The sequence below is a fragment of the Peromyscus californicus genome, unplaced genomic scaffold (assembly GCF_007827085.1).
Source record: "Peromyscus californicus insignis strain IS unplaced genomic scaffold, ASM782708v3 Scaffold_11__1_contigs__length_118956290, whole genome shotgun sequence".
Taxonomy (NCBI): Eukaryota; Metazoa; Chordata; class Mammalia; order Rodentia; family Cricetidae; genus Peromyscus; species Peromyscus californicus.
In genome coordinates, this window is record NW_026294402.1 from 116890376 (window position 1) to 116918001 (window position 27626).

General features: G+C 45.9%; 1 protein-coding gene and 1 pseudogene across 1 annotated transcript in view; one reads left to right on the plus strand and one right to left on the minus strand.

Annotated features, from left to right (window-relative positions):
* The window catches only part of Ano10 (anoctamin 10), a 133776-nt gene that overhangs the window by 85956 nt on the left and 20194 nt on the right, over positions 1-27626 (minus strand). The window contains exons 5-11 of the mRNA XM_052725246.1: positions 20861-20980; positions 17058-17627; positions 15522-15577; positions 14889-14963; positions 13652-13834; positions 8449-8640; positions 4468-4596 (exon numbers count right to left, since the gene is read on the minus strand). Coding sequence (XP_052581206.1) covers positions 4468-4596; positions 8449-8640; positions 13652-13834; positions 14889-14963; positions 15522-15577; positions 17058-17627; positions 20861-20980 — 1325 coding nt within the window. The remainder of the gene's footprint in view (positions 1-4467; positions 4597-8448; positions 8641-13651; positions 13835-14888; positions 14964-15521; positions 15578-17057; positions 17628-20860; positions 20981-27626) is intronic.
* On the plus strand, positions 25246-26528 carry LOC128102323 (40S ribosomal protein S19-like; annotated as a pseudogene).

Below are 27626 nucleotides of genomic sequence, written 5' to 3' on the forward strand. Positions count from 1 at the left end.
TCAGCATGCTGGACTGACCAAGCTTGACAGACACACACAGGAAAACGGGAACGCTATCCAACACTGGATGTCTGGACTGTGTGTCCTCATGCTGTCTTCACGAACAGCACTTTCACTGTGATTTTGCACTCACAGGCATGTCCCTCTGCTAGAAACAACATTAGAGACTGAGGGAATGTCTCACAAGCGAGGGGGTTCTGAGGGGAACTGCTGGATGCTGATTTGATTTGTGGGCTGAACTTCATGGCGTTTTCAATATCTAACTTTTAACCTATAAAACTGGCACATTCAGCATGCTCTCTCCTCATGCTCAGGCCTCTTGTCTGTTCCCAGTAAATCTGCTTTGCAAAGCCGCGTCAGGAGCCATGTTTCTAACACAGCACTAGGTGGCAGTAAACACAAATACCACAACAGGGCTCTTTTTCTTTCTTTTTCCCTCACTCACTTGGAGGCTGCAGAAAATCCAACTCTAAGGGGAAAAAAAAAAAATCAAGGCATCAAAAAAGAGTAAAAATCACCAAAGCTACTTGGTGCAGGGAACTTGAGAACACAAACAGCCTCAATTTCACGAAGCCGGGATGATTTTCCAAAAGGTCTTTGTTCTGTGACAAATCTTAATCATACAAATATATTTAGATGCTAAAGAGTTTGAAGAGAAACGTAATATTTTAAATTGCTTTTTCCATCAATGTTAAAATTTTATTTAAAAAATCATTTATATATTTTTATAATTTACTGTGGCTTTTTTAATTAGCAAAATTTTACTTAGAGACCATGAATAAATAAATAAATAAATAAATAAATACACTAAAGTACAATATACTGTTATCTGTGAGAAAGACATTTCTAAAAACTAATAAGACCTGGGCATGGTGAAGCAGCCTTGTAATCCCAGCACCTGGAGGTGGAGGAAGGAGGATCAGGATTGAGGGTATCCTCAGTCACATAGAGAGTTCAAGACCAGCCTGAGCTCCATGAGATCCGCCTCAAAGAGCCAGAAAAAAAGAAAACAAGAGCTTCAATAAATACTAAAACTATCTAGACTCTGGGAGAGGGGGGCAGGGAATAATATAAATAAGTGATTTTACTTTATGGAAAATTTAAGACTTCATCTCCTTTCTTTAAAATGTTTAAGACTGGGCTGGAGAGATGGCTCAGAGGTTAAGAGCACTGGCTGCTCTTCCAGAGGTCCTGAGTTCAATTCCCAGCAACCACATGGTGGCTCTCAACCATCCGTAATGAGATCTGGTGCCCTCTTCTGGTTTGCAGACATACATGTAGGCAGACCACTATATACATAATAAATAAATCTCAAAAAAAATGTTTAAGACTTACGAGAAAAATCTTATTTAAAAAAGTTGATTTGATGCAGTGATGTTTCTTTATTGACTAGAACTGACAAATAAAAGCTGTGCACACTGAGGGTTGATGCGAACCACACACATAGTGGCTGGCACAGCTGTGATGGTCAATATACCCATTGCCTCACAGTTACCTTCTAAATCTGAACCAGCTAAATTTCCAACTTGTGAAAAGGAACTAAAGAAAAGCTTACAGCTGGGTGTGTGGTACACGCCTTTAATCCCAGCATTGGGAAGGCAGAGGCTGGTGGATCTCTGAGTTTGAGGCCAGCCTACTCCTGGATCTAGAGATCCAGTTTTAGGACCGCCAAGCATTGGCAGTGAAGGACAGAAAGCTGGTGAAGATGCAATTGATTGAACAAGGGGACCATGTTCTAGCCCCAGTAAGCAGCAGAACTTGGCAACTTTGGCCACATGGTTCTGGAGTTAAGGATAGAAGAAAGGGGCTATGGAATTTGCCCCTGAGACTAAGGAAAGTCGCTAAGGCCAGGAGTATGTCAGGGGGCCTAGAGAGGCCATTGTGTGAAGCTGTGATGTTGTAGCCTGGATTGCCTTGGAGACTACAAAATGTTAGGGATGCCAGAGTCATGGGATACCTGCTGAGGAGAGCTGATAACAGGGAGTGGAACCAGCCCAAGAGAAAGAAGTGTGTTGCAGTCAACCAAGCTGAACGGAGTTGGAGATCTGAAGAACATTTTGACATCAGACATGGAGATGTAGAGTTTGGGGTCTGCCCAGCTGGTTTTCAGTCTTGCTTTGGTCCAGTATTTCCTCACTATGCTCCCTTCCCTATGTTTGGAATGGTAATGTAGATCCTGTGCCACTATATGTTGGAAGTCTCTGATCTGCTTTTTGATTTTGATTTTACAGGTGATTACAGTTAAGAGATTAAAGGAATCTCAGAAGAGACTTTGAACTTTGGACTTTAAAACATTGTTGAGACTGTGAAGGACTATGGATGTAGGGTAAAAGAGCAAGCCAAAAACCTGAAAACCAGAGCCAAAGAACACACCCTGCCCCTGACCAACTCTGCATGAAAACCAACCAATCCCTGAAAATGAAATCCAGCCAATCTCTGAGCTTATCCTAGCTCAGGAATTGAAATCCGACCAATTCCCACCATGAAAGTCTTCACCCTGGAAAACTCTACCCCTAAGCAGCCCTATGTAGTAAGCTCTACACCTGCTTGGTTTGAAGCTGCCTTTTCCCCCCGGCATAGGCAATCACTCTCCTCTATTCCTCCCTCCCAATAACTCTCTTGAATGAGGTTTGAGTGATGACCTTCTTCCGCTGGAGTGGAGCAGGGCAGAGAAGTAGCAATTTTTGCTGGAGCAGGAGCAGAACCAGTACATTCCTGCGGGGAAACCATCCCCCACCAGAACAGAGCTGTAGGTATTGCCTGGCTTCTGATGGCCAGGATACCTTTCCCTCCAGAGCTGTAACACTTAAAATGGGAACTTTTGAAGATGGACTAAATGCATTTTACATTATGATATTGTTACAAGCTTATGGGGGCCAGGGAGTGGAAGGTGGTAGTTTGAATATAATTGGGCCCAATAAACTCATAGGAACTGACACTATTAGGAGGTATGGCTTTGTTGGAGCAGATACGGCCTTGTTGGAGGAAGTATGTCACTGTAGGGGTAGGCTTTGAGGTCTCATGCCTAGTGCCTCAAGTTCACTTCCTGTTGACTTCCAATCAATATGTAGCCAGTACCATGTCTGTCTGCACGCTGCCATGCTCCCAGCCATGATGATAATGGAATGAACCTCTGAACTGTAAACAAGCCACCCCAATTAAATGTTTTCTTTATAAGAGGTGCCATAGTCATGGTGTCTCTTCACAGCAATAGAAACACTGACTAAGACAAGGTCTCAACTTCATTTCCTTGTCAGTCCTAAATCCAGAAGCCTTGGGTAAACGACATGCTACCCACTCAACAGTCTTACCAAGTCCTGTTTCTTCACGTTTCCACAAGTATTACATTTTTAACTAGGCACGAAAAGGCACAATGTTCTTTGGTGTTGGAAATTACCAGCAGTGGAGGCAGCTCTGAGGATCTCCTGCTTATGTTTGGTCCCTGATTAATTTTCCAGACATGGGAGTAATGCTTATTCCAAAACATGATAAACTGAAAAGTGAGACACACACAGCCAGAGTACCTGTGACTTATGATGAGACTATGTGCCTTTCTACAAATTAGCACAGCGCCTGAGTTCGCTGCAGCGAACCAGGCGGAAAGCACCAACTGTTGGCTTCATGACAGCTAGGGTGGAGGAACACAATTTTCCCTGCTGAGCTCAAAGGCCCTCACTGTAAGTCCCACCCCTGGAGCTGCCAGGCTCCACCCCTAGACTACTTTGGCAGCCAGGCCTGACCCCTTGAGGCTTGGGCCTAAGGAGCCTAAAAGCTAGGCAACATCCACAGACTTCAATCACTCAAGGCAGGAGGTGGCTAAGCCTACAGAAAGAGGGGGGGGGGAGTGCAATACCAAGTCACAAAATCCCACCAATCCCTGAGCTTGTCCCAAGATCAAGTCACATAATCCCTCCAATACCAGGCCACCCTGGAAAGCTCCCACTACCCTCCCAGAAACCCTATATAAACTCCGTATTCTGTTCAGTTCTCTGCTGCTGCTAACCCAGACAGAGGCAGCTGTCCTCCTGGGTTTTTCCCTCCCAATAAGTTGCTTGTGTAAGGTTTGTTGTGTAGTGTGACTTTGTGGTATTCCTTGGCTCCCGACTGCCAGGATACTTTTCTCTTCAGAGCTATAACACTTCCACTGGGGAAGTCTTTCCCCTCAGAGCTGTAACACTTACACTACCAACAAGAGTTTCTTAGGATTCACTTAAGAAAACAGAAGGGACATTTTCCTAGAACAAGCTGAAAACACATGTCACCCCACAGATCCAGCAGTGCCTAGAAAGGTGTGTTCCTGTGAGCTGGGCAGGAAGCAGCAGTGCAATTGGCACTCTTCTAGTCTACGGTCCTGACATGATTTGCCTTCTTACGGCTCAGGCCTGCTTGTTGGCATGGACTGCAGGAGAGGACAGCTCAGCTGGAGGACAGCAGAGGCCCATGGCATGGATAAACACTTTCACTCACCTCCACGGCCACCACGATCAAAACCAGGTCCGTTTTGGATTCTGGAAAGACTGCATTCACTTGTGGTGACATTCCGATCAGAGCACAGTTAGTGACCACAGATATAACACTCATTGTCTCAAAAGCCAACTGAAAGGAAAACAAGGTGTGGCATTAATGGTGGCAATAGCCATGCCCCATGTCCATGCTATCTGAACCCCAAGGGAAAGTCCTTCCCTAGGTTCTACGCAATCCACATACATTTTAAACCTCTGTCCATCCTGGCAGGTTCTCTTTACTTAAGGGAGCTGACCCATTAGTGGGCACTTTAGGTTCCTTCAGACTGACGACTCCTGAGCAGTATGTGAGCGTGGAACACCTACACCACTGTCGGTGTCGCTCATCTCTGCTTGTTTGTGAGGGGATTTAAAGACTACCACAGAAAAGCGCTCCACACCCCAAACCAGACAATATCTTGCAGAGCTGCTATTTCACAAACCGCCCTACTTTGGTAAGTCACACGTCCCACTTGGCTTAGCTACAACCAACCTCCACTTATGCCATGGTCCCTTCCTGAGGACATGAACCACAGTCCTTGCGGAATGTTAGCAAATACAGAAGCCGGGCTTCGCTGGGACTTACAGAACACTGACTGGGGACCCACAAAGACGTCTGTGTGTCCTCTGGTGTGTCGCAGGGTGACAGTGGGGAACCCCGTGCTTTCTTTTCTGTTACTGCAAAGCTCCTGATGGCTGCTGCCTGGTAACGGAGCCTCTCCTAACATGCACAGGGACTGTCCCTCTGCCTCTTCTCCCAATGGTCATGGTGTATAGAGAGTAATATTGTCAGTTACTGTGTTTTCTTGTCACTTGTGGCAATTTTCCAGTTGATTCTCCAGGTTTTCCCTAGGACACGATTCTGAGACCATATTTTCTCCAAACACAGTTTTTTCTGCCCCTTCTGTTTTATGTTTACAGTCCTTATCCTTCTCTGATTGGTTTAAACAGTAATTCTAATCCTATTGAACACCAAATGTGACTTTACACATTGCTTATCCACTGGTATTACATGAATTGTTCGGTCTTATATCACTTGGTATTTTCAATAAAACTGATGTATAGTCTATACTTTGTGAAGTTACATGAATTCATGAAGTATCTAAGTTCATGCATAAGATCTGGCATGAACTTACGTAAAGATATAAGTCCTACTCATCTTTATGTCATCCTCACATAAGAGACTTGTCTGGAAACTACAGTGCAATACCACACACACAGTAAGAACACTGGCACAACACACCCATCTCAGCTTCACTTGTGCCCGTCTGTGTGCACGCTTTGTTCCATGGTGCTTTGGAGTGGGGGGTTGTTTTCCAAGATAGTTTCTCTGTGAACAGCCCTGGCTGTCCTGGTACTCACTTTGTAGACCAGGCTGGCCTCAAACTCACAGAGATCCACTTACCTCTGGTTCCCTAGTGCTGGGATTAAAGGCATGAACCCCATGACCAACTTGTTTCACAGTTTTAATACACAAATGGCTTCATGTTTTCTGCCACACATGAGGGATACTATTTGTTTCTTAGTTCTCTGTGTGTCTGGTTTTGCCATCACACTGATTCTGGCTTCCTACGTACTGAGGGTTAAACTGACCAGAGGGTTTTCAATGTATGGAGAAGGGACATAGCTCCTTCTCTAAACCAGGTTTGGCAGAGCCAGTAATGGGGAGCTACAGCTTTGGGTCCTAAGAACCCAACTGTTCCTACCCTAAAAGACTCGACTCATCAGTACCAAGGCCACCGTATGCTCAACCTGTGATGCTCATGAGTCATCTTGTGTCCCCTTGTGCAGCACTGCTGAGCCCGTGGCTGACTCTGTCCCCATCTCCCCTGGAAGGAGGACATAAGATGCTGCATTTCCTAGTAAGCTTGCTTGGCACAAGACGTAGCATATGCAAGACCTCTTGAACCCACTGCTCTATCTTCTTTACCTCTGATCCTCTGGCCCTTCCTCCTCAGGAACCTCTCACTGAAGAATGACCTGCTTTCTGTACTTTCTAGAATTTTATAAAATTGGTGTGACTTCTTTTTAAGTGGTGGAATTTGTGATATGGTTATCTGAGCCAGGACCTTTCTTCTGGAGATGTGGACTCTAGACTCAGCTTCCTTCACAGTCACAGAGATACCTGAGTGACTTTCTCACCCCCTCATCCCCTCCCCCACTCCTTGACTGAGCTGCGGCAGGAGGCTCTGCTTTTGAAGGGAAGGTCCTCCCACTAGTTGTCAGGTTCCTGTGGCCATGCACACACCCCTTGCCCCTCCCCCAAGGCTGCAGGCCTACAGACACTGATCCCACTCCACTCCTGCCGGACACGGCCACTGTGTTTGTCTTCTAGGACCACATCTTTGACTCATTGATCTTATTTCTATCTTCAATTTATCTGATTTGTTCTCTTTCCTATTTCCTTTCTTCTGCTGGCCCTGGGTTTATCTTGCCTGTCTTTTCTAGTTTAACAAGCACTTGGCATCTGAGATCCTTTTCCAGCATAACCATCCTGAGCTGTGAGTTCCTGCCAGCCCCTCCTTATCAGCCATGCCCCACACACTTCTCTTTTGGTTTGGTAATCTTTGGATTTCATCTGAGACTTTCCCCCCATGGGTCCTTCGTGCTGTCTGGTTCCCAGTGTTTCCGCTTGTCACTAACCTAGTCTGAACTCACATCACGGTGTGCTGTGTACAATTCCAACTCCTTGAGTGCTTTCTGTCCAGAGACAGCTGGATGTCCTGCTAGACACGGCATGTGGATGGCACCACTGAGCCTTCTCCACTCCTGGTGACTTTCTTCTTCCATCTTGGGGAGGGAGTAGTTTCACCTCTAACTACAGAGGTCATCTAGTTCTCCTGTCTATTCAAGCTTTCCCTTTCCTTCTCTCCCTCTCCCTCTCTCCCTCTCCCCCTCCCTCTCCCTCTCCCTCTCCCTCTCCCTCTCCCTCTCAGTCCCTCTTGCTGTGTGATGGTCTGTATGTCAAGTATGTTGCTGATTGGTCAATAAATAAAACACTGATTGGCCATTGGCTAGGCAGGAAGTATAGGCGGGACAAGGAGGAGAATAAAGCTGGGAAGTGGAAGGCTGAGTAAGAGAGACACTGCCAGCCGCCATGATGACAAACAGCATGTGAAGATGCCGGTAAGCCACGAGCCACGTGGCAAGGTATAGATTTATAGAAATAGATTAATTTAAGCTGTAAGAACAGTTAGCAAGAAGCCTGCCACAGCCATACAGTTTGTAAGCAATATAAGTCTCTGTGTTTACTTGGTCGGGTCTGAGCAGCTGTGGGACTGGCAGGTGAGAGAGATTTGACCTGACCGTGGGCCAGACAGGAAAACTCTAGCAGGTGAGAGAGATTTGTCCTGACTGTGGGTCAGGCAGGAAAACTTTAGCTACACCCTCTCCCCATCTCCCTTTCCCCCTCTCCCTCCCTCTCCCTCTCTTCGTTTTAAAACTGTTGCTTGATGCATACACATTTCAGTCTGCTGTTTTTCTGAGAATTTGTCCCCTTTCCATGGCGGACTGCTCCTCTCTGGTAACCCTTGCCTCGGAAGTACCCTTTGTCAGACAGTATCATAGCCACATCTGCTTGCACTTTCTTTTCTTTTGAGTAATGTTTCCTTATTTTCCCTTTGACTTTCACCCTGTCTGTATCACTTTGTGAATTGTTTCTGATAAACAATGCATACCTGGTCACATTCCCATCCACTCTGCCAATCTGTCTTTAATCTGTATCTTTAGGTCATTAATAGTTAGTGTAATCGTTGGGACTTAAGTCAGATACTTGTTTTCTATCTGATCCCTGTTTTTACTGTTTGCTTTTCTTATTGATAATAATTTTGAGCTTATTTTCTGGTAACTTTTAGGGGTGGCTGTGGGTATTCTACATTTTCTGCTTTTAGAATTTTTCTTTCCCCCAACAATGACTAATAGCTTTCATTATTCTTCATGTAGTTACCTGCCATACACCAATACTGGCTGAAGGTTCTGCAAATGGTCGTTTGAAGACCCTGCACATTTTCAAGGCATCTGAGTTGACTTCAGTGAAGTTATTTAACACAGCAAGGGCAGCTGCTAATGGGTAAACACAGGAGAAAAGGCTCACATAGCCAAACTGCAGGAACAACTCCAAATAATCATCGAAGGTTCCCTGCAATGTAGACAGAAGGCATTGCTCAGTGTCACACAGAAATCTGCAATACTTGCAAAGGTTAGCTACTAAAAACTCAGGGTCTACTCCAATCCTCCCTTCTCAACCACAAATTCATATAAATTTAAAGATGATTTTGCACTAAGTTGCTAAAATAAGGAATCAAAAATTATTTAGTTGCCTATTTTCCTCATGTACAGATCATTGAACTAATACCCACCTTCAACCACCACCACCACAAGGCAAACAATAGAAAATCTAAACATGGTTGCTCTTAATGATCCAGTTAAGAGATATCCTTGATGGGTCATGGTGACACACACCTTTAATCCCAGCACTCAGGAGGCAAAGGCAAGCAGATCTCTGTGAGTTTGAGGCCAGCCTGGTCTACAAAGTGAGTTCCAGGACAGTCAGGACTACATAGGGAACAGTGCCAGAGAGAGAGAGAGAGAGAGAGAGAGAGAGAGAGAGAGAGAGAGAGAGAGAGAAAGAGAGAGAGAGAGAGAGAGAGAGAGAGATCCTTATCTACAGGATGCCCTAACCTTCAACTCTAAAGCTGATAGTGAGCTGGAAGATGCTTCATTGGGTAAAGGTGACTGCTGCCAAGCTTGAAGATCTGCATTTGATTCCAAGATCCATATGGTGGAAGGAGAGGGCCAACCAGATGTCCTCTGGCCTCCACATGAGCACACACATGCACACACAATGAAGTTAATAGCAGATTAAGAGGTCAGGATGATTTTTTTAAACTGATAATGATGACCCCAGTGAAATCATAACGACTCTCCATAAGAGGAGCAACAATTTGTCATGACCAACTTTTGCTGTGGTGGTTCTCTGGAAACTGACAGCATTTAGCTAAGAAAAAACCGAACTATGTGGCATTTTAGCTTTATTTCATCACCCTACTCAGTCATGGAGTAGAATAGCTTACATCATTATCAAAAGGAACAGAATATGGCTGGAGCTCTCCTAAAGCCTCATCCCAAAGGGAAGCCACTATCTGACCTGGCTGGGGTACCCTGGAACTCAAGGCAGAGCTGAGCAGCAAGACACCCACAGGCCATCTGAAAGCTATTGCATTCCCAGGAGCCTATACTATCATATGCTCCAGGAGCTGAAGAAGAACCTAAAGGGCTCTGTGATCTCACCTCTTTCTAACCTTTGCAAGCAGGAAGTAAAGGCTGAGGCAGAGCTGTCACACTGGTTGACTGAGCACTGACAGCCCCAACCCAAAACAAAGACACATCTCAGAGAAGAGGTAACTCAACCACTGCAAGGCATCGTGTGTGTGTGTGTGTGTGTGTGTGTGTGTGTGTGTGTGTGTGTGTGTGTGTGTGTGTGTGTTGTGTTCGCATTTAGAATCATGCTGTTATGATCACAATGGTCAAATATTCACACAGATGTGCAGTTTCCCTCAAAAGAGCTGATTAGGTGGCCTCTAGTATGTTAGGGTCCCCTGCTCAGGAAACCCCTCCCATACCATAGAGGGCTGGGTGGATCCTGGCATGTGAAAGTCCACTGCAGGGAGCCCTTCCTCATACCCAAAGGGCTGGCTGGGGAGCCCCTGCCAGCTCTCTCTGCCTCACGAGGTGACTCTAGTGACCACACGCTCACCATCAGTGCATTTACACTGGAGAGACTGTGAACCACAGGCTTAGCAGGCCCCAGGTAAAACACAAAAGCAAGAAGAAACAATGCAGACTTAGCAAAGCAACTCCAAGCCCAAGACACCCTTGACCCTGTGAGCTGAAAGCCAGCAAAGACCAGCTGATGGCAGTCCTACGAGCCCTGCGACAACCCTTAGGAGCAGAGCAGTTGTGTATGGTGTGTCAGTCAAATCATCCTCTCACAGACCTAATTTATTAAGTATCTAAAGATGAAGTTCAGGTTCCAGGGGAACATCACAGAGTTCCTGACAGAGTATATTTACCCAGTGCCAAACTGAATGTCAAGGGAAGCAGGCACCGGATGAAGACAACACTCAGGGCAGAGACCACGGGACTCTGAAACTGCTCATTATGAGATATTATATGTAGTGGCTGCTAAATGCCAAGAACTAGGTTTCCATGACAAATGAAACAGGGCCGCAGCCTCCACAACAGAGGAAGGAAGGTTAGGAGCTTATGGTCTCAACATGAATAAAATCTCAGCGTATTCCCATTGAAGCATAGTAACGCGATAGAACAACTAAGAAGATAATAATCACAGCAGAAAGAAAACTTGATAAAGCTCAATATCGTTCATGATTTAAACCCCTACAAAATAAACCATTTTAAAATAAGGAAAAAAAATTGTCTCCAAAACACAAAACAAATGTAACAGCCAGCAGTGAGATGGAGTCCCAGAGAAGATGAGACGAAGAAAATGGACATGAGTGTCTAGGCAGACAGAAAGTCCAGCAAGACCCACAGGCAAGTGCTGGACACCAGGGAGGTTTAGCAAGCCTGCTGGGTAAAGACAAAATCCAATGCTGTCCACACATGTCAGCAACAGTCAGAGTTGGACCTGAAGGAGATGCCAGGTTGTAGCTAGAGTTTTTCTGCCTGGCCCACAGTCAGGACAAATCTCTGTTACCCGCCAGTCCCACAGCCGTCAGACCCAGCCAAGTAAACACAGAGGCTTATTTTGCTTACAAACTGTATGGCCGTGGCAGGCTTCTTGCTAACTGTTCTTACAGCTTAAATTAATCCATTTCTATTAATCTATACCTTGCCACATGGCTCGTGGCTTACCGGCATCTTCACATGCTGTTTGTCATCATGGCGGCTGGCAGTGTCTCTCTTACTCAGCCTTCCACTTCCCAGCTTTATTCTCCTCCTTGTCCCGCCTATACTTCCTGCCTAGCCAATGGCCAATCAGTGTTTTATTTATTGACTAATCAGCAACACATTTGCCATACAGAACATCCCACAGCACCAGGTGCAAGGGACAACCCAGCTCAGCTGTGGCCCAACATAAGCACATCAACAAAGAGGCAAGGGAAGAGTCTATGCCTGCCGTTCTCAAGCGTTCCAGTCCCAACTCTTAAGTGCTATTGCAGATGCTATGACCATCCTTACACGAGTCTTATCTAGTGATGTTGATCATACTAGAAATTAAGATGGAAAACGCTTCATTGAGTTACTGAAGTAACAACACAGTAACATAAACAGAGTACCTTTAAAAATAATTACATTTTCTAAATCAGAAGATGTTTAAGTGCAAGAGAGATGTCCAGGAAGCACAATCAGCCTCTTCACTGTCCACTTAGTGAAGAGGACTCTCCAGCTGGGGCACGGGGGATGGAAATCCCTCCTCTCACAGACACGTGGACACGAAGCAGCAGGTATAAGAGAGGGACAGCAGTGGACAGTGAAGCTCTGAGAAGCTGCACAGCCATGGCCTGGGCAGTCAGGGGTCAGGGGTCAGAACACCCGGAGGCTGCCCTTGCTGAGGAGCCAGTGGTTTCACATTCCTCGCCTTCTGTCAGTCATTTCTCGGGTTTTCTGTAGTGAAGGGGAAAGCTGTGTTTCACAATAGTTTTAGAATCTGATAAACTGCCTTCTTCCAGACTTCAGCAACAATACTTCAGACTCACACATGGAAGCTAGGGAGCATGCAATTCCAAGACCTCTGACTTCAGTGAGGAGCAAATGTGTCAGGGGAGGGGGGCAGTGCTTCAGAGAACACCCAGGGATAAACACCCAGGGGTGTGACTGCTGGGCATCCTCCCTTCAAATTGCCTGCAGACAGTTCAGAAGCCAACCCTGTGCCACCTCAGTGGAGACGGTGAGCAGAGAAACTGTGGATGGGGAGGAGGACGTGGCTGGATGGTGTAGACAACTTAAGAGGGAACCCTGCTAGCACAGCGTTCACCCACAGTCCCAGCACCCCTGAGAAAAATGCTCATACTAGGTTCTCACTCTGCTCTCAGAGCTCATGCTCACAACACGGACTCTGGACCAGGGAAGTAGAGCCTAGAACCCCCTTCCTGACTGTTACTGACCGATAACACCTGCACCTTCTACTGCTCAGAACAGCTCTAGAGCTTGTGCTATCCCACAAGAGGGGACTGCAGGAAGAAGATGTAAGACCAGAGCTAAGATTCTGGCAGTGTCCCCTCACTGGCATCCATTCTCAGATGAGTAAGAACTGAGGACAGAGAGAGTGCGCTTGCGATCTGCACAGTACACAGTGAGCACAGGAAAATCAGCAGAGAAACCTGGGAGGTAAATTTGGTTTGGAACTCATCAGCAGGTAAGAGTGAAGGAAGAGTTAAGTTTTCATGAGCTAGATTTTTTTTTTTATTACAAGCAACCAAACATCTAATAATCCATGTGCATTTCCTCAAAATAACTGAGAAGTCCTCTGGTCAAGAGAAATGTCTTGGGGCAGAGAGATGGCTCAGCAGCAGGGAAAAGCACAAACTCTATGACTTTGTCAATCCCCCAATTCACCCCGCACAGAAAGCAGGATGCCATGACACATATCTGTAACTCGGGAGACTCGAAGCCCTCAGTCAGCCAACCTAGGGTCTGCAGAGCAGCAGACACAGGACACTGCCTCAACAGAGTGGGGAGGCGAGAACTGACTCCCAAAAGTGGTCCTCTGATTCCGTGTGCACAGGCTCTCTCACACACAATAAATAAATTAATAACCACTTTTAAGGGGACTGTCTTACAGTTATAATTGCAGTAATTTGACATTCAAGCAGTCACGGGTGAGCTGTCTCAGGAACCATCTCCCCTGTGTACTGTCACACAGCATCACAAGTCCCAGCACCCCTCTCTGTGAAACAGCCAAGTAATTTTCCACCCTCTCCCTCTGGTGTTAATCAAGACAGAGGCATCTGATCTTAATGCATAGTTCTAGCCTTCTAACTTCAAAGTGGTTCCTGCTGAGGGAACCCGCTGCAGAGCTCTTACAGAGAGATGCACATGGGAGACAGTGAGCATACAGCACAGACTCATGAACTTGTGTGACTCTTACACACATTCACTGAAGTGCAACTCAGCCACCTTCCACTTACCAGGTAAGTTCCCATTTCCTTCTCCAGGAGGACCTGCTCATACAAGGTTGTATCAACATTCGCCTTTAAAGCCTGCACCTTCCTCTTCACTTTCGCGCAATACTTCCGTTGGAGCCAGTAAGGAAGAAGAGATTCTACGACTTGGTTGAGGATCTGGGAGGTGATCAGGAGTGTGGCCAAGCTCTGAGGAGAAACATAAGCATGATGTTTCCCAAAATAGAAACAAAAGCACAACACACACGATCTTTCAATGCTCAAAATGAAGTTGTATGATGTCATACACATGAGCATTAAAAAGTTGGGTGTGAGTACAATATTTCTAATTCATGAATAATATCAGAAGAAATTAGCTGGGCTGGATGTGATGGGACATACCTTTAATCCCAGCACTCTGGAGGCAGAGGGAGGCTTGGGCTACATACAAGACTCTACGTGGTGAGGCCTTGTCTTTAAATAAACAAATAAATAAATAAAGCCTGTCCAGAGTCCTTCAGAGAGTAAGTTAACCTGACATTTGACTATGATCTCATCATCCTACTATACTGTATATTTTATTTACTTATATTTCATAGCATGTTACTGTAATGGTTAAGAGCACTGGCTGTTCTCCCAGAGGATAAGGGTTCAATTCCCAGGACCCACATGTCAGCTCACATCATTTGTAATTCCAGTTCCATGAGATCTGATGCCCTCTTCTCCTCCCGCTTGTTGGTATCAGGGACTTGATGCATAGACATACATGTGGGCAAAACACCCATCACATAAAATAATTTTTAAGAGAAAAGAAATTAATACTTTGAATTCAATTTATTGACCACTGGTTTTATATGATCCAGAAACTATAGTACTACAAATGCAGGCAGGACTTTCTCAAGCATTTCAGACATGAAACAGCACCAAATAGGACCGGCTAGTCTCTCAAGTATAATACGTTACTAATGTAAAAATGAAATTTGCAAGAGCCGTTAGAGGTTATCCTAACCACCCACGTCCCTGACAGAAGTTCACAGGCTGCAGACACCTGTGCCATCAGAACTGCCTTGAGAGAGCATGGTCAGCTTTGCCGCCTTGCATACCTCATTTTGAATTTGAGTTAACTTACTTCACCATTGACACATGCGCAGGTGCTGAGGCTTATTACTTGAGGGGGAATAGACACAGGCATAAAGCAGCCTCATTCCTAAGGCAGGAAATCATCTGTGGGACCTCCCCCTCAGCAGCCTGTTAGCACACTCACCTGGCGCAAAAGCTTCATGTCCTTCAAGACAAAGGCAATGTAGAAGAGCGAGGCAAAACAATTCAGAAAGTTGAACTGCCAGAGAAAAAGACAGTGTTAACAGCCCTGCACCAGCTGCAAAGCCCCATTTAAAACTGAGGGACCACTGCTGCAGACAGCGGCTTGGGACTGCTTCCCCCTCCCCTCAGGCCCAAACTCAACAATCAACTCTGCAAGTGAGTGGAGATACAAAACACAGAGAGCTCTGGCTTGAGCCAAGAGAAGGAACTGCACAGAATCCCACACATCTTACAGCCCCCACCCAGGAGGAGATGGGACCCTGCATCCTGTCCCACAGAAGGACAGCCAGGCTCCCTGCTGGTATATGTAAAGCCCACTTGTCCCAAGAATCCCCCTAGGTCAGCAGCACATGCAGGGGAAGGGTGCTCCTTTTCCTTCCATGGAGCCTAAGGCTGTCTGCCCCATGGAGATGTTGGGGCCCAGGCAACCATGGCAGAAAGACCCCACTGCACTGAGCAGCCCAGACCTGGAAGCTGCTTTGTGCCCACAGACTTGAACTCTCATCCCACACCAGGAGGCAGCAGGGTGGCACTGGCCGAGAGATGCTACCACAGCATAGAAGATGCCACTTACCACCAACACTTTCAGAACAAGATGATTCTGGTAGGCAGATTCCAATCTGTGATTCTCTACAATATTAAAAGGGAGGAGACATCTCTCAGACAAGCAGCAATGCAGGTGTGTTGTCATGGGGTAATCAGTGGGACTGTGCTCAGAGCAGAGGCACCCAGCACCAGAGTTGAAGTCCCTGGACATCTCAGCTGTTGGTCACAGCCATCCCTTGCTACCAAGATCATCAACCAGAGCACATCCTCGTCCACTGCAATAGCCTTGAGGTTGGGAATGTTTTTTTCTAAATACAGGAAAAAGAAATCTGGGAAGTGTCACAAATGAGCCTATTCCCAGCCACTCTGAAGAAGGGCCTACACAGTGAAACGGTTAAAGGGGAAGCAGCACAGTTCATACAGGGCCCTGGGACAAGGACTAGCTGGGAGAGAATTCAGATTCTAGCCTCGTCTAGAAATGGGGACACAGTACAGTGACGGAGCAAGAGCAAAAAGCATCCTGAGGGCTTCTGCGTGAGGACTGGCCTGCACTGGTACACACCACCTGACCTCAGGCCACCCACGCTACCTCCTGCTACTCAGCCTCCTGCCATAGTGTAAGGACTGGACGCTGCCTGGGTGGCTGTGGAGATCAGAACATTTGACCCAGTACCAAGAAAGCCCTCAGCAAACTGCAGCTGCTCCTATAGAACAGATAAAAACTTAAAATGTTAGGTCCATGAAGTAAAGGCCCAGACTTCTTCCCACAGGGTAATACAACTTACTTGTTTGAATGGATAAATAGTGAACGACCTATGAACTCCACTTTAAAATCTACTCAGGTTCTCTTTTTCCACAGATGCATGCACGAGCAACCACCCTTGGGCCATCCTCAAGGATGGTAGGACACAAACCTCAGTTCCTCTGGAGACACTTCCTATTTATTTTACCCTCAGCACGAAACACAATGTTATGGTCCTGAACTACCCTGACTATACTATATTGTGGGTGCCTTGGTAAGCATCAGAACCTCCTATCCATAAAAGAGGGGAAGAGCTGCTAGTTCATGGTGCTCCAAAAGGTGAAAACGAGGAACTGGAATAGTGCTCAGTAGCGTGCCCAGAACCTAGAATGTTGGATAAGTGAGAAAGAGCTATGGCAGCCACAATATGGAGATCAGTGGAGGTCACAGGGCTGGTGAGCTGTGTCTTAGGTTTTGGTAGCAAGTCTAGAGGACTGCTATCTACTCTGCAAGGCAGCAGCCATGTAAGCCCAAGAATCTAAGTAAAAATTATTATTTTTATTTTTATTTTGTTTGGTGTGGTATTAAGTATGTGTGCATATGTGTACATTTGTGGGTACATGGGTTCCACTCTGGGGAGGGGAGTGGGTGGGTGGGTGTGTAGCTCAGAGTTGGTTTTCTTCTTCAACTACGTAGGTCTCAGGGATAAAACTCAGGACCTCAGACTTGAGGGCAGGTGCCTTTACCAGCTGACCACCTCTCTCTGACCCTTGGACCTCAAGAAGTACTTCTCAAAGGCAAGTGAAATGTGTGGAAGCTTACCCCAAGATGTTAAGAACTCAGCAGCATAGCGATAGAGGCGGTTCATGATCTCAATCACAATGGCATAAACAATACTGGGCACATACAGCAGGAGGCTGGTCCACACCAACTCACTGTCCTCATGGAGACTCAAGACCCAGACCTCCATGTCAAAGTATATCATCATGACATAGAGGGAGAAATAGAGGCAGAGGCACACAAATGGCAGGGAGACCAGGTAGATGCGCAGTTGTCTCTTGTAGCTGGAATAGAGGGGTTCCTCCCTGCCGGTGACAGAATTGATGCCCAGGACACCATGAAACCCGGGCCGGGGCTCCTCAAACTGCCGCTTCATGACTAGTGTCCCCCAGCGGTAGGTCATGTTGGCACAGCCACGTTTCCACACCTCCAGGATCACTGTGGACCAGATGAGGTTGAACGAGGCAAAGATGACATACTTGTCATAGTCTTCCCACACAAACAGGTAGTAGGGCAGCCCGATGACAGCCATGGGGATTAAGGCAAAGGTGAAGTACTCCAAGAACCCGAAGTACAGAGCGATTGTCTCCCCAAAGTAGGCACGGATGTTGTCTACAGTGGAGAGAAGGGAAGAATTGAGGCTCAGGTTACCAGAGACTGCCATTTAACCATGGCACAAGCAGTTGCATGTTTTCAGTGGCTGGGGATCTTTAACACCTCCATTTCCATTCTATGTGGCGTATGAATTCTGTCCTGTGTACAGTGCAAAGACCCCGCCTGTCAGTGTGACAACCCTTGCACTTTCCCAGTTCATAGTTCGAGCCTCAGCTGCCAGAGTGACTGTCAGGAGCCTTGGCTCAGTTTCCCCCTTCATCTAACAGATACTTTATTGCCAAAGAAAGATCATCTTGGGATTATCTTAACCTCTAGGACCCTCGGTTAAGTTCATCCATGGACGCTGGACCACTGTGTGGGCATCTGTGTACGCCCTGCTTTCCTCCCCATCAATGCTACTCCATGCAGCTCTTTGTAAAGATGGTCCACACCCACGGTATCCTCACCTCCTACCTGAAGTCAGACATCAGGAGACATGACAATGTCCCAATGCATAAGTCATTCATAGACTTGAAACAAGACTCTACACATTAACTTCCAGCTCCAGCACATCCTGCTGAGAACACTGTGCACACCTTCATATGAGCACTGAACAGGAGAAAGTCTGAGCAGCCTGCTGACAGGCTGTGGACTGCAACACACTAACCAACCAAGGAGACCACTCATATAGCACCTCTGCGAGCTTTGGTCACATGGGGAATCCCTGGGCCTCAGAGCAGCCAGGCTGGGACAAGAATGGGATGAGGGGGTGGGAGGGGCAGGGGACTAGTCAGAGTAACTGGCTCTTAATTATATATTAGATTTTAATTTATTTGGCTTTAGTTTTTAATTTATTTCAGTTTGTGTATATGTGTGTGCCTGAGTGTATGCACGTGCACTACATGCATATAGTACCCACAAAAGTCAGAACAGGGTATCAGCAGAGCCCCTGGAACTGGAGTTACAGGTGGTTGTAAATCACCATGTGAGTTCTGGGAGCCAAATCCAAGTCCTCTGCAAGAGCAGACAGTACTTTAAAGTGCTGAGCCATCTCTCTAACACCACTGGTATTTAAAAATTTTAGTACTTTAAAGAACTTGTGTGTGTGTGTGTGTGTGTGTGTGTGTGTGTGTGTGTGTATCTGACATTTGTGTGTGTAGCGTGTGCATGCAAGTGCCCACAGGGATAGAAGGTACTAGGTTCCACGGAGCTGGAGTTACAGGTAGCTGTGAGCTGCCTAACATGGGTGTTGGGACTGAACCTGGGAGTTCTGCAAGAGCAGCAAGCACCCTTAACCATGAGCCATCTCTGCAGCCCCTTAATTCACTGTTTTTTTTTTGTTTTTTTTTTTGGTTTTTCGAGACAGGGTTTCTCTGTGTAGCTTTGCGCCTTTCCTGGGACTCACTTGGTAGCCCAGGCTGGCCTCGAACTCACAGAGATCCGCCTGGCTCTGCCTCCCGAGTGCTGGGATTAAAGGCGTGCGCCACCACCGCCCGGCATAATTCACTGTTTTTAAAGACATTATGTTCAGAAATGCCTATGAAGACAGGTTGGAGTGATTATGATGAGCTATTTACTCCTACTCTTGATTCTTCTAGCTGACCTGGGAGGGAGAGTATTAAAACAGAGGTATGATGAGGTCATCTTAAATCTGAATCAGGCTGCTGCATGCCCAATCTGCACAAAACACAAGGGCTCATGTGTGTGCTAGTCTCCAAGCCAGTGGCTTTCCCTTTGCCTGCTCCTCTCAGCAGGCCCAGCCCTCCCTAGAGGCTTAGTATACCACAGCCCACACCCAGGTTTCTCCCCAGGCTTCCTTCCCCTTTCTAGGAACTAGTTAATAGAGCCAGCCACCTCTAGTCTCACAGGCAATATTTAAATATCAAAACAGTGAAAAACTCTCTTAAGTATAACATAAAAATGAGTACTGTGTACCTGGAATTATCACAACAAAGCTTTTTCTTTCAGAGACTACAAGAAAAACTTTAAAATGTAATTTCAGTGTTTGATATTAAATAATAAAGAAATAAAATGTTAATACTTTATTTTTATGTGTGTGTTGGGAGGGTGCCCTCAGAGCAGGAAGAGGGTGTCAGATCTCCCTGAAGCTGGAGTTGTGGGTGGTTGTGAGCCACCCAGCATGTGTGCTGGGAACTGAACTCAGGTCCTCTGCAAGGGCTCTTAACTCCCCAAGCTCACTCTCCACCTCCAACCTTGCTTCTTGTTCCACATTGTAGCAGCTGTTTATGGAATGGAAATTAGAAAGAAACTATAGAAAGACGACTTCTCTTAAAATCAAGAAGGAGGAGGAGGAGGAGAAAAAGGTCCTTTAAAGAAAAAACATGACAGCAACACTTAGTGAAGCTCCAGCTTGAATATCAGTCTTATGCTTAGAAACTCAGCAAAAGTGGGGGTGTGGCTCAGGGTTAGCTCACTTGCCTAGCATGCTCAAAGTTTAATCTCCAGCACTGACAAAAAGTTTTTTCAAACACATAACCAAACAAAAATGTTTGAACATTAATACTGACATAACTTTCCACAAAGTAACATTCAATACATACCAGAGAAATTATTCTTATAACTATTCAGAGAAAATAGATGGATCCCTGAGGTAAGATGTTTAGGCCATTGAGTATGCCTCAATTCAAGCTTGGCTGGGCCAGCTCCATGGGAACAGAAAATGTCAAACACAAAATATTCACAGACAAGCTACACTCATGTGAAGACATGAATTCACCTGTGCTGGAGAGATGGCTTAGCAGATGAGCGCGCTTGCTGCTCTTGCAGAGGACCCACGTTCAAACCAAACCACATCAGGCAGCTCCAAACTGCTCCAGGATCTGATGTCCTCTTCTGGCTTCTGCAGGCACTTACACTCATATGTACAAACCCCAACCCCACCTCTATACATACACACATACATATAACTAAAAACAAGTAAAATTTTGTTTTTGTTTTTGTTTTTGTCGGAGCTGAGGACCGAACCCAGGGCCTTGCACTTGCTAGGCAAGCGCTCTACCACTGAGCTAAATCCCCAACCCCAAGATTTTTTTTTAGACATGTATTCACAAAAGCTACTCTAAACTGCCTATGCTGTAGATCAAATTTAGTCAAAGCCTGAATGATATTTTAGAAGGAACAAGGCCATCAAGCCATCTTCTTGCCCTTGTAACTGCTAAGCACTGGCCAGGAGAGCACTGAGTCACAGGACAGTGACTTTGTCAGGGCTCTCTCTACAGTGGGACACATACCTATGGGCTGATACTTCAGAGCAAACCGTGTATACCAGCTGTCCTCAAGCTTCTTCAGGGCCTCACTGTCATGCAATGGAAACACCTGGGTCACGATGCCGGACGTGAGCAATCTCCTCACTGTGAAAGGAAGCATGAGAACTGCCTCAAACACAGGGGTGTGGTTTAGTATGCAGGTCCTATCATCGCTGCCCTGCCAGTTCCGAATGTGAACAACGTAGTTCAGAATATCAATACCTTTACTATTTTCCTCTCACTAGGAAAGCAGTGCAAGTTGAGTAAAATTCTAAACCATACAAACGGTATAAATCAGAAGCATGCACACTTTCCATTCTTCTCTCTATATAAAAATAGCCACTACAAACAGCAACTTAATGTATAACCAGATGTCAAAATATACACTGAAACCTATGCACAAATATACTGATGTTGAAATACAAAGCAGGAATTGTCTTATACACTTCATAGTGCTCTTGGTCATTTGAGCCATGGTATCTACAACTTTTCAGTATCACCCTTTTACAGCTGACTGTCTCCTAGTATGAACCTACTGTGAATAAGTCTATACTGAAGAATAATTGTTTCTGGTTTTTGTCATTGTGAATAATACTGAAATTCTTTTTTTTTTTTGAGATTTATCTATTTTATGTGTGTGACTATTTGCCTACATACATGTGTTGCACCATGTGAGCACCGAGGACCCACAGAGGTCAGAGGTGATATTGGATCCCCTGGAACTGGAGTTACAGATGGTTGTGAGCCACCATGTGGGTGCTGAGAATTGAACCCAGATCCTCTGTAAGAGTAATAAGTACTTTTAACCTCTGAGCCATCTCTCCAGTCCCCCCAAATCCTGAAATTATTACACACATACATTACCTCACCTTTTCACTCTTTCCTCATCCAGAGCCAACAACAAATGAATTTTAAATCTGGACACATCTTACAAAATTGCCCCCTCCACACACAAATACTCTAACCTCCCTCACTACAATTGTTTTGTTTCTGTTGATAGCAAATATTTTCACTCATTTTTATCTTTCCAATCTAATGACAAAGACATATCCACAAACAAGAACTTCAAAAATCACATTGAGCTCCCTCCTTTTCTATGCAGTCGGATAACAAGTATGGTTGGAACATTCACACACAACATGGAAAAGACAAGCACAAGCAGATCAGTGCCTCCTGGCAGTGCCTGACAGACCCAGAATCTCTAATCTGCGCAGGTACTGAGAGTGACCCACTAGTGTGGAGGGCTTTGGTCCTAAAGGCCATACCAGGGCACTGGGGTGCTTTTCCCATGAGTCTCTTACAGCGCATGGCTGTTCCTACAATGGGATTTGCATCAAGAAGATGGGCCTGCCAGGCGGTGGTGGCGCACGTCTTTAATCCCAGCACTCGGGAGGCAGAGTCAGGCAGATCTCTGTGAGTTCGAGGCCAGCCTGGTCTACAGAGTGAGTTCCAGGACAGCCAGAGCTACACAGAGAAACCCTGTCTCGGAAAAAAAAAAAAAAAGATAGAAGATGGGCCTATGTATGATAGAATCTCAGCTGTACTCACTGGAGGGAAAACAAATGTCTTCACTCATTAGTCCTCTTATAGTGATGTCACTCACATAAGCTCTACACAGAGGAGGAGAGGACTTTAAAAGGCAGACTGTAAAGAACCCCCTTCTTAATGACTGGAAAAGGTACCAGCCCAAAATACCAGCTGCGAGGGTGAGAAGACATATGGTTGAGTTACATCAGCTTTGGGTGCTGTCAAGACCATTTTGTAAGTTCTTTATGCTGGAATTTCTTCCTTTTTTTTTTTAATTTTTATTTTTTGGTTTTTGAGACAGGGTTTCTCTGTGTAGTTTTTGGTGCCTGTCCTGGATCTCGCTCTGTAGACCAGGCTGGCCTTGAACTCACGGAGATCCGCCTGGCTCTGCCTCCTGAGTGCTGGGATTAAAGGCATGCGCCACCACCACGCAGCTATGCTGGAATTTCTGAGGACTCTTCTTTGGCTAACATGACTTAAGTCAGTTGCCCACAAGCCCCTAGTCCTGGCCCTGGGTGTGGAGGTGCCCAGCTGCATACCAGCGGGGCTTCGCCATCAGGTTACCACCACTACACTGGTGTTTAAACCCTGGGCTGGCTGTGGCACTGAAGTTGCAGGTTCTTCTATGGGAGGCGACTCTACTGTGGAAGGCTCTCCAGCAGGCACAAAGAACTCGCTTGTATATCTCCAAAAATAGGACAGCGAAGGAGCCTCTGGAGAGACTTCGAGTCCTGAATTACCAGTTCCTCATCACCATCAACGCCAGAGCATGGTTCTGGTTTCAGCTCTAAAAATAGAGGCTGGCCTCCTCCTCGTGTCAGCTTGACTGTAACTGCAAGGAAGGGCTCTTACCTTGAAAGGAAAATAGGAGGGTTCTTGGGCCTAACAAAAGAAGGCAGCGCCTTCAGCCAGATTCCCTCCTTCTAGGGTACCAACAATACACATCAAGTACTGGAGTGACTCTGAGAGCCACTGAACAATTAGCAAACAAATACAATCTGACCTAAGGGAAACTGTGGGTTCCTAATTTGCAGGATCTAAGTAAGCGAGGTAAGGCAGCAACACTGCTAAAGGTACAGCTGCCCTTGGCTGATGGAACGTGTTCACCTCCAAAGGAAAAGGAGTCTCAGGACTACTGACAGGGGCTCTGTGCAAGGGAGAATAGCAGGCCACTTCTCCTGGATCTGACTAGAGAGCAGAATGCCAGAGAAAGGGAGGGCTCCGTGGCAAGGATGACCAGCACAGTCCTCACTCCCTGTGACTGTTGGGTATCAGGAGTGTAGTAGTCTGAACATAACTGGCCCCCATAATCTCACAGGCAGAAGCACTATTAGGAGGTGTGGCCTTGTTGGAGGAAGTGTGTCACTGTGGGGGGAGGGTTTGAGGCTTCCTAAGCTCAGGATACCATCCAATGTCTCAGTCAACTTCCTGTTACCTGCAAGATGTAGGACTCTCAGCTCCAACACCATGTCTGCCTGCATGTTGCCATGCTCTCTGCCATGATTTTAATGGACTAAACCTCTGAAACTGTAAGCCTCCACCTCAATTCAATATTTTCCTTTATAAGAGCTGCCATGGTCATGGTGTCTCTTCACAGCAACAGAAACTCTAAGACACAGGCTGAGCAGACCACATCCATCCAAACTGGAAGAAAGCTACTCAAGGAGATACCTATGTCTCCAAAATACACTTTGACATTCCTGTGTTTCTCATTTGGTGTTCTCCCTGTTTAACATAAAGACTACAAAAGTGTATGGCCAAACACAGTGTGCATGTTTGCTGCATGTTATAAAATATAAACATGCATATCAATGGTTGAACATTCTTACATACATTCCTGATTGTGGTATTTGAAACCAACCTATGTCACTGTTCTTATAACACTGACAAGGAATTTTAGAGACAGAGTCCTTTACGACCCCGTGTCCATCATACACACAGGTGATATCCTAAAGAAGCTGCTGTTGCATTCTAAAGAAAAACCATACAATATTAAAGACATCAACATGTCAGACCAGAACTCCTATTAATCTGCTCTTTTGTTACTATAATGGAGGACCTGAGATCCTAACTTTATAAGAGAAGAAGTTTCTTCATTTCACAGTTCTGGAGAATCGGAGGCCTTACACCATCTCTCAGCTCTGGTGAAAATTCACGCTGAATGAAAGAGAAACACACAAGGAGCTATGATCACATCACCAAACAGGAAGCTAGGAGTGAGGTTAGGAAAGAGCTCCACTAAAGGATGTATGGAAACTCCAGGTGGATTTCGTGATGTCTACTTGGAGGGCTGATGGGTACAGGTAAACAGAGAGATGGAAGTTTCCAGCAGCACCAGGACCATGCTTCAGGGTGTCTGTCTGTACTGCAGCTTTACCTAGAAGCATCTGGAACATGCCTCCCAACCAAGAGAATGAAGATTACACATGCCCTTTTGAAAGGACATCAATCAAGTGTTGATATAGAACGTGGTATGCTTGGTTACCTGGAGCAGTAGAAACAGCAACACCTTACTTGTTCAGGAGACCAAATTAAAAACAAAGAAAACCAGAAACATAAAAAAATGTTTTATGAAATCAAATTAACAAATCCAAATCACAAGTCATGAAACAAAGCCTTTAAGGTCAGCAGAGGATAAATGAACCTGGATGGGGCAGGCAGATGGTGGTCTGGTATTCTGGAGTTACTGGGACACAGAGGGGACATGGATAAGCCTCCAAGACTCCGTGCACATCTGTAGTGCCTACGACAACCAATGGAAAGGCCATCAGCTGTGGCACTGAGTCAAGGCCCAGCACAACCGAACCCTGCAAGAACAGGGCTCCCTAGAAGCTCTCTACAGAATGCACTGCCTGGAGGGGAATTCTCTGCAAGGCAAAATAGAAGCCTCTCACTACCACGGCTCCTTGCTAGAGACGGTCGGTCCCTTTCCTCCCACATCCTACCTCCCCAAGGACTTCATTTAAATGAGCTAGTGGTGATTCATGCTTGCAGTCCTAGCATTAGGGAGGCTGAGGCAGGAGAACTGCTGCAAATGTGAGACCAGCCTGAGCTACTAAACTCCTGACTCAAAAAAAAAAAAGACAAAAACAATAATAAGTACTAATCACAAAGAAACTGCTAAAGCTACAGAAAAAACACGACTAGAAATCAAGATTGCCAAGAACACCCAGCAAGCAAAGGACCAAGAAGAGACAGGAAGTCACAGTGCCACACAAGGAAAAGCTGATGACTCCAAGAGATCATGCAAACATGTCTCCAAAATTAAACTCAAGCAGGAGCTGAGGGAACAGAAGGAAAGGGCTGCCAAAAGCAATGTGGGAAAAAGTGAAATGACTACAAATTCCAAATCAATGACGTGACATAGAGAGAAAGACAAACAACACAGGTGGGAAAATGATACACAAGCCTAGGACAGTCAATATGAGAGAGCGTATAAGATCCGGCAGATAATAATCCATACCCTACAACAAAGTAAATACCACCATGGGACTCTTCAAAGGCAATTGAAGGAATGCTTCCTCATATGATAGCCATCTTCCCCTATACAATGACAGGACACTACCCAAGAAAAGGACTGAAAAAAACTAGTTCCAGCCTTTCCCCCAGCTGGCAGCTCTTAGGCCACACTGTGTAAACCAGTATGAGTTTGTTAGAGCTCTGGCAGCCTTCATCAAAAAGTCCAGGGAACTGGAAGTCCCTGGATGGGTGGACACAATCGAGCTGGCCAAACACAACGAGTTTGTTCTGTATGAGGAGAACTGCTTCCACACACGAGCTGTTCCCACAGCACTGCACCTTGCCTCCAAGGTAGTGCTGGGGTTGGCTCCAGGGCCCAGTCTACAGAGGACTGCCGAGACATGGCATCAAGAACAGCCACTACAGTAGAGCCTCCAAGAGGACGGTCCACCGGGTCCTCCAAGCAATGGGGGTTGGGTGGGCTGAAAATGGTGGGAAAGGACCAAGATGGGGTGGCACACAAGCTAACACTTCAGGGGCAGACATCTGGGCAGACTGCCAGGCATGTGGCAGCTGCCAACAAGAAGCAATAGAACAAAGGATGTTGGGCTAATAAATTGCTTCATTCATTAAAAAACAAAACAAACAAACAAAAAACTAAACTAAAAATCACTCACCATCAGACATACAGAGCCAAGAGTGACAGTGTGTGCCTTCCCAGCAAGCCGGAGAGAGTCAGGAAGAGCCAAACTCTGCCTAGCAAGTTCTAGGCCACCCAAGGGTAGGGAGTGAGACCCTGTCTCTAAAAAGAAAAAGAAGAACTGAACACAGAGCAGGTAACTGAAGTGTAGACGAGAAGAAAGAGATGCCTGCATTCAATTCTCAGAGCTGCACAGACCATGAGACAAGGAGATGCATCTGTGACACGCTCCCAGCATGGCTCAGCAGACCGAAGGCATGGCAGGGGGGAGGCAACAGGGAGAGGAGGCAAGAAAAGGTCACGGAGTGGGGGACAGTGACAAAACATCCCAGGTCTGGAGTCCGGGACAGTGACAAAACACCCCAGGTTTCTCATATGCAGATCTAAATGTATGTGAAAGCAGAGGGGGGCATTTCAGTTGAGGGGGACCAGCAGGGGGTGGGTAGCAAAGGAGCGCCATGGAGGAGGAAACATGAAGTCAGAGACAGGCATGTATGAAAATACCACAACATCCATTATATTGGACAACTAAAATTCATGAAAAAATAGAAAAGGATTTTTTTTACTTTAAGTTTTAAAAAAGATTTTAAAAGATACAAATATGAGTCAAAGAAATTAAGTAAATTTTAGGTTAAACTTGATTGACTGTATTTTTAAAAAATAGGTATTTCCTAGCTTTCTTCACTGAAAAGAGAGAAATGAACACACCGTGCTGTGGAATGTTCTGTATGGCAAATGTGTTGCTAATTAGTTAATAAATAAAACACTGATTGGCCATTGGCTAGGCAGGAAGTGTAGGCGGGACAAGGAGGAGAATAAAGCTGGGAAGTGGAAGGCTGAGTAAGAGAGACACTGCCAGCTGCCAGGATGAGAAACAGCATGTGAAGATACCGGTAAGCCACGAGCCACGTGGCAAGGTATAGATTAATAGAAATGGGTTAATTTAAGCTGTAAGAACAGTTAGCAAGAAGCCTGCCACGGCCATACAGTTTGTAAGCAAAATAAGCCTCTGTGTTTACTTGGTTGGGTTTGAAAGGCTGTGGGACTGGCAGGTGAGAGAGATTT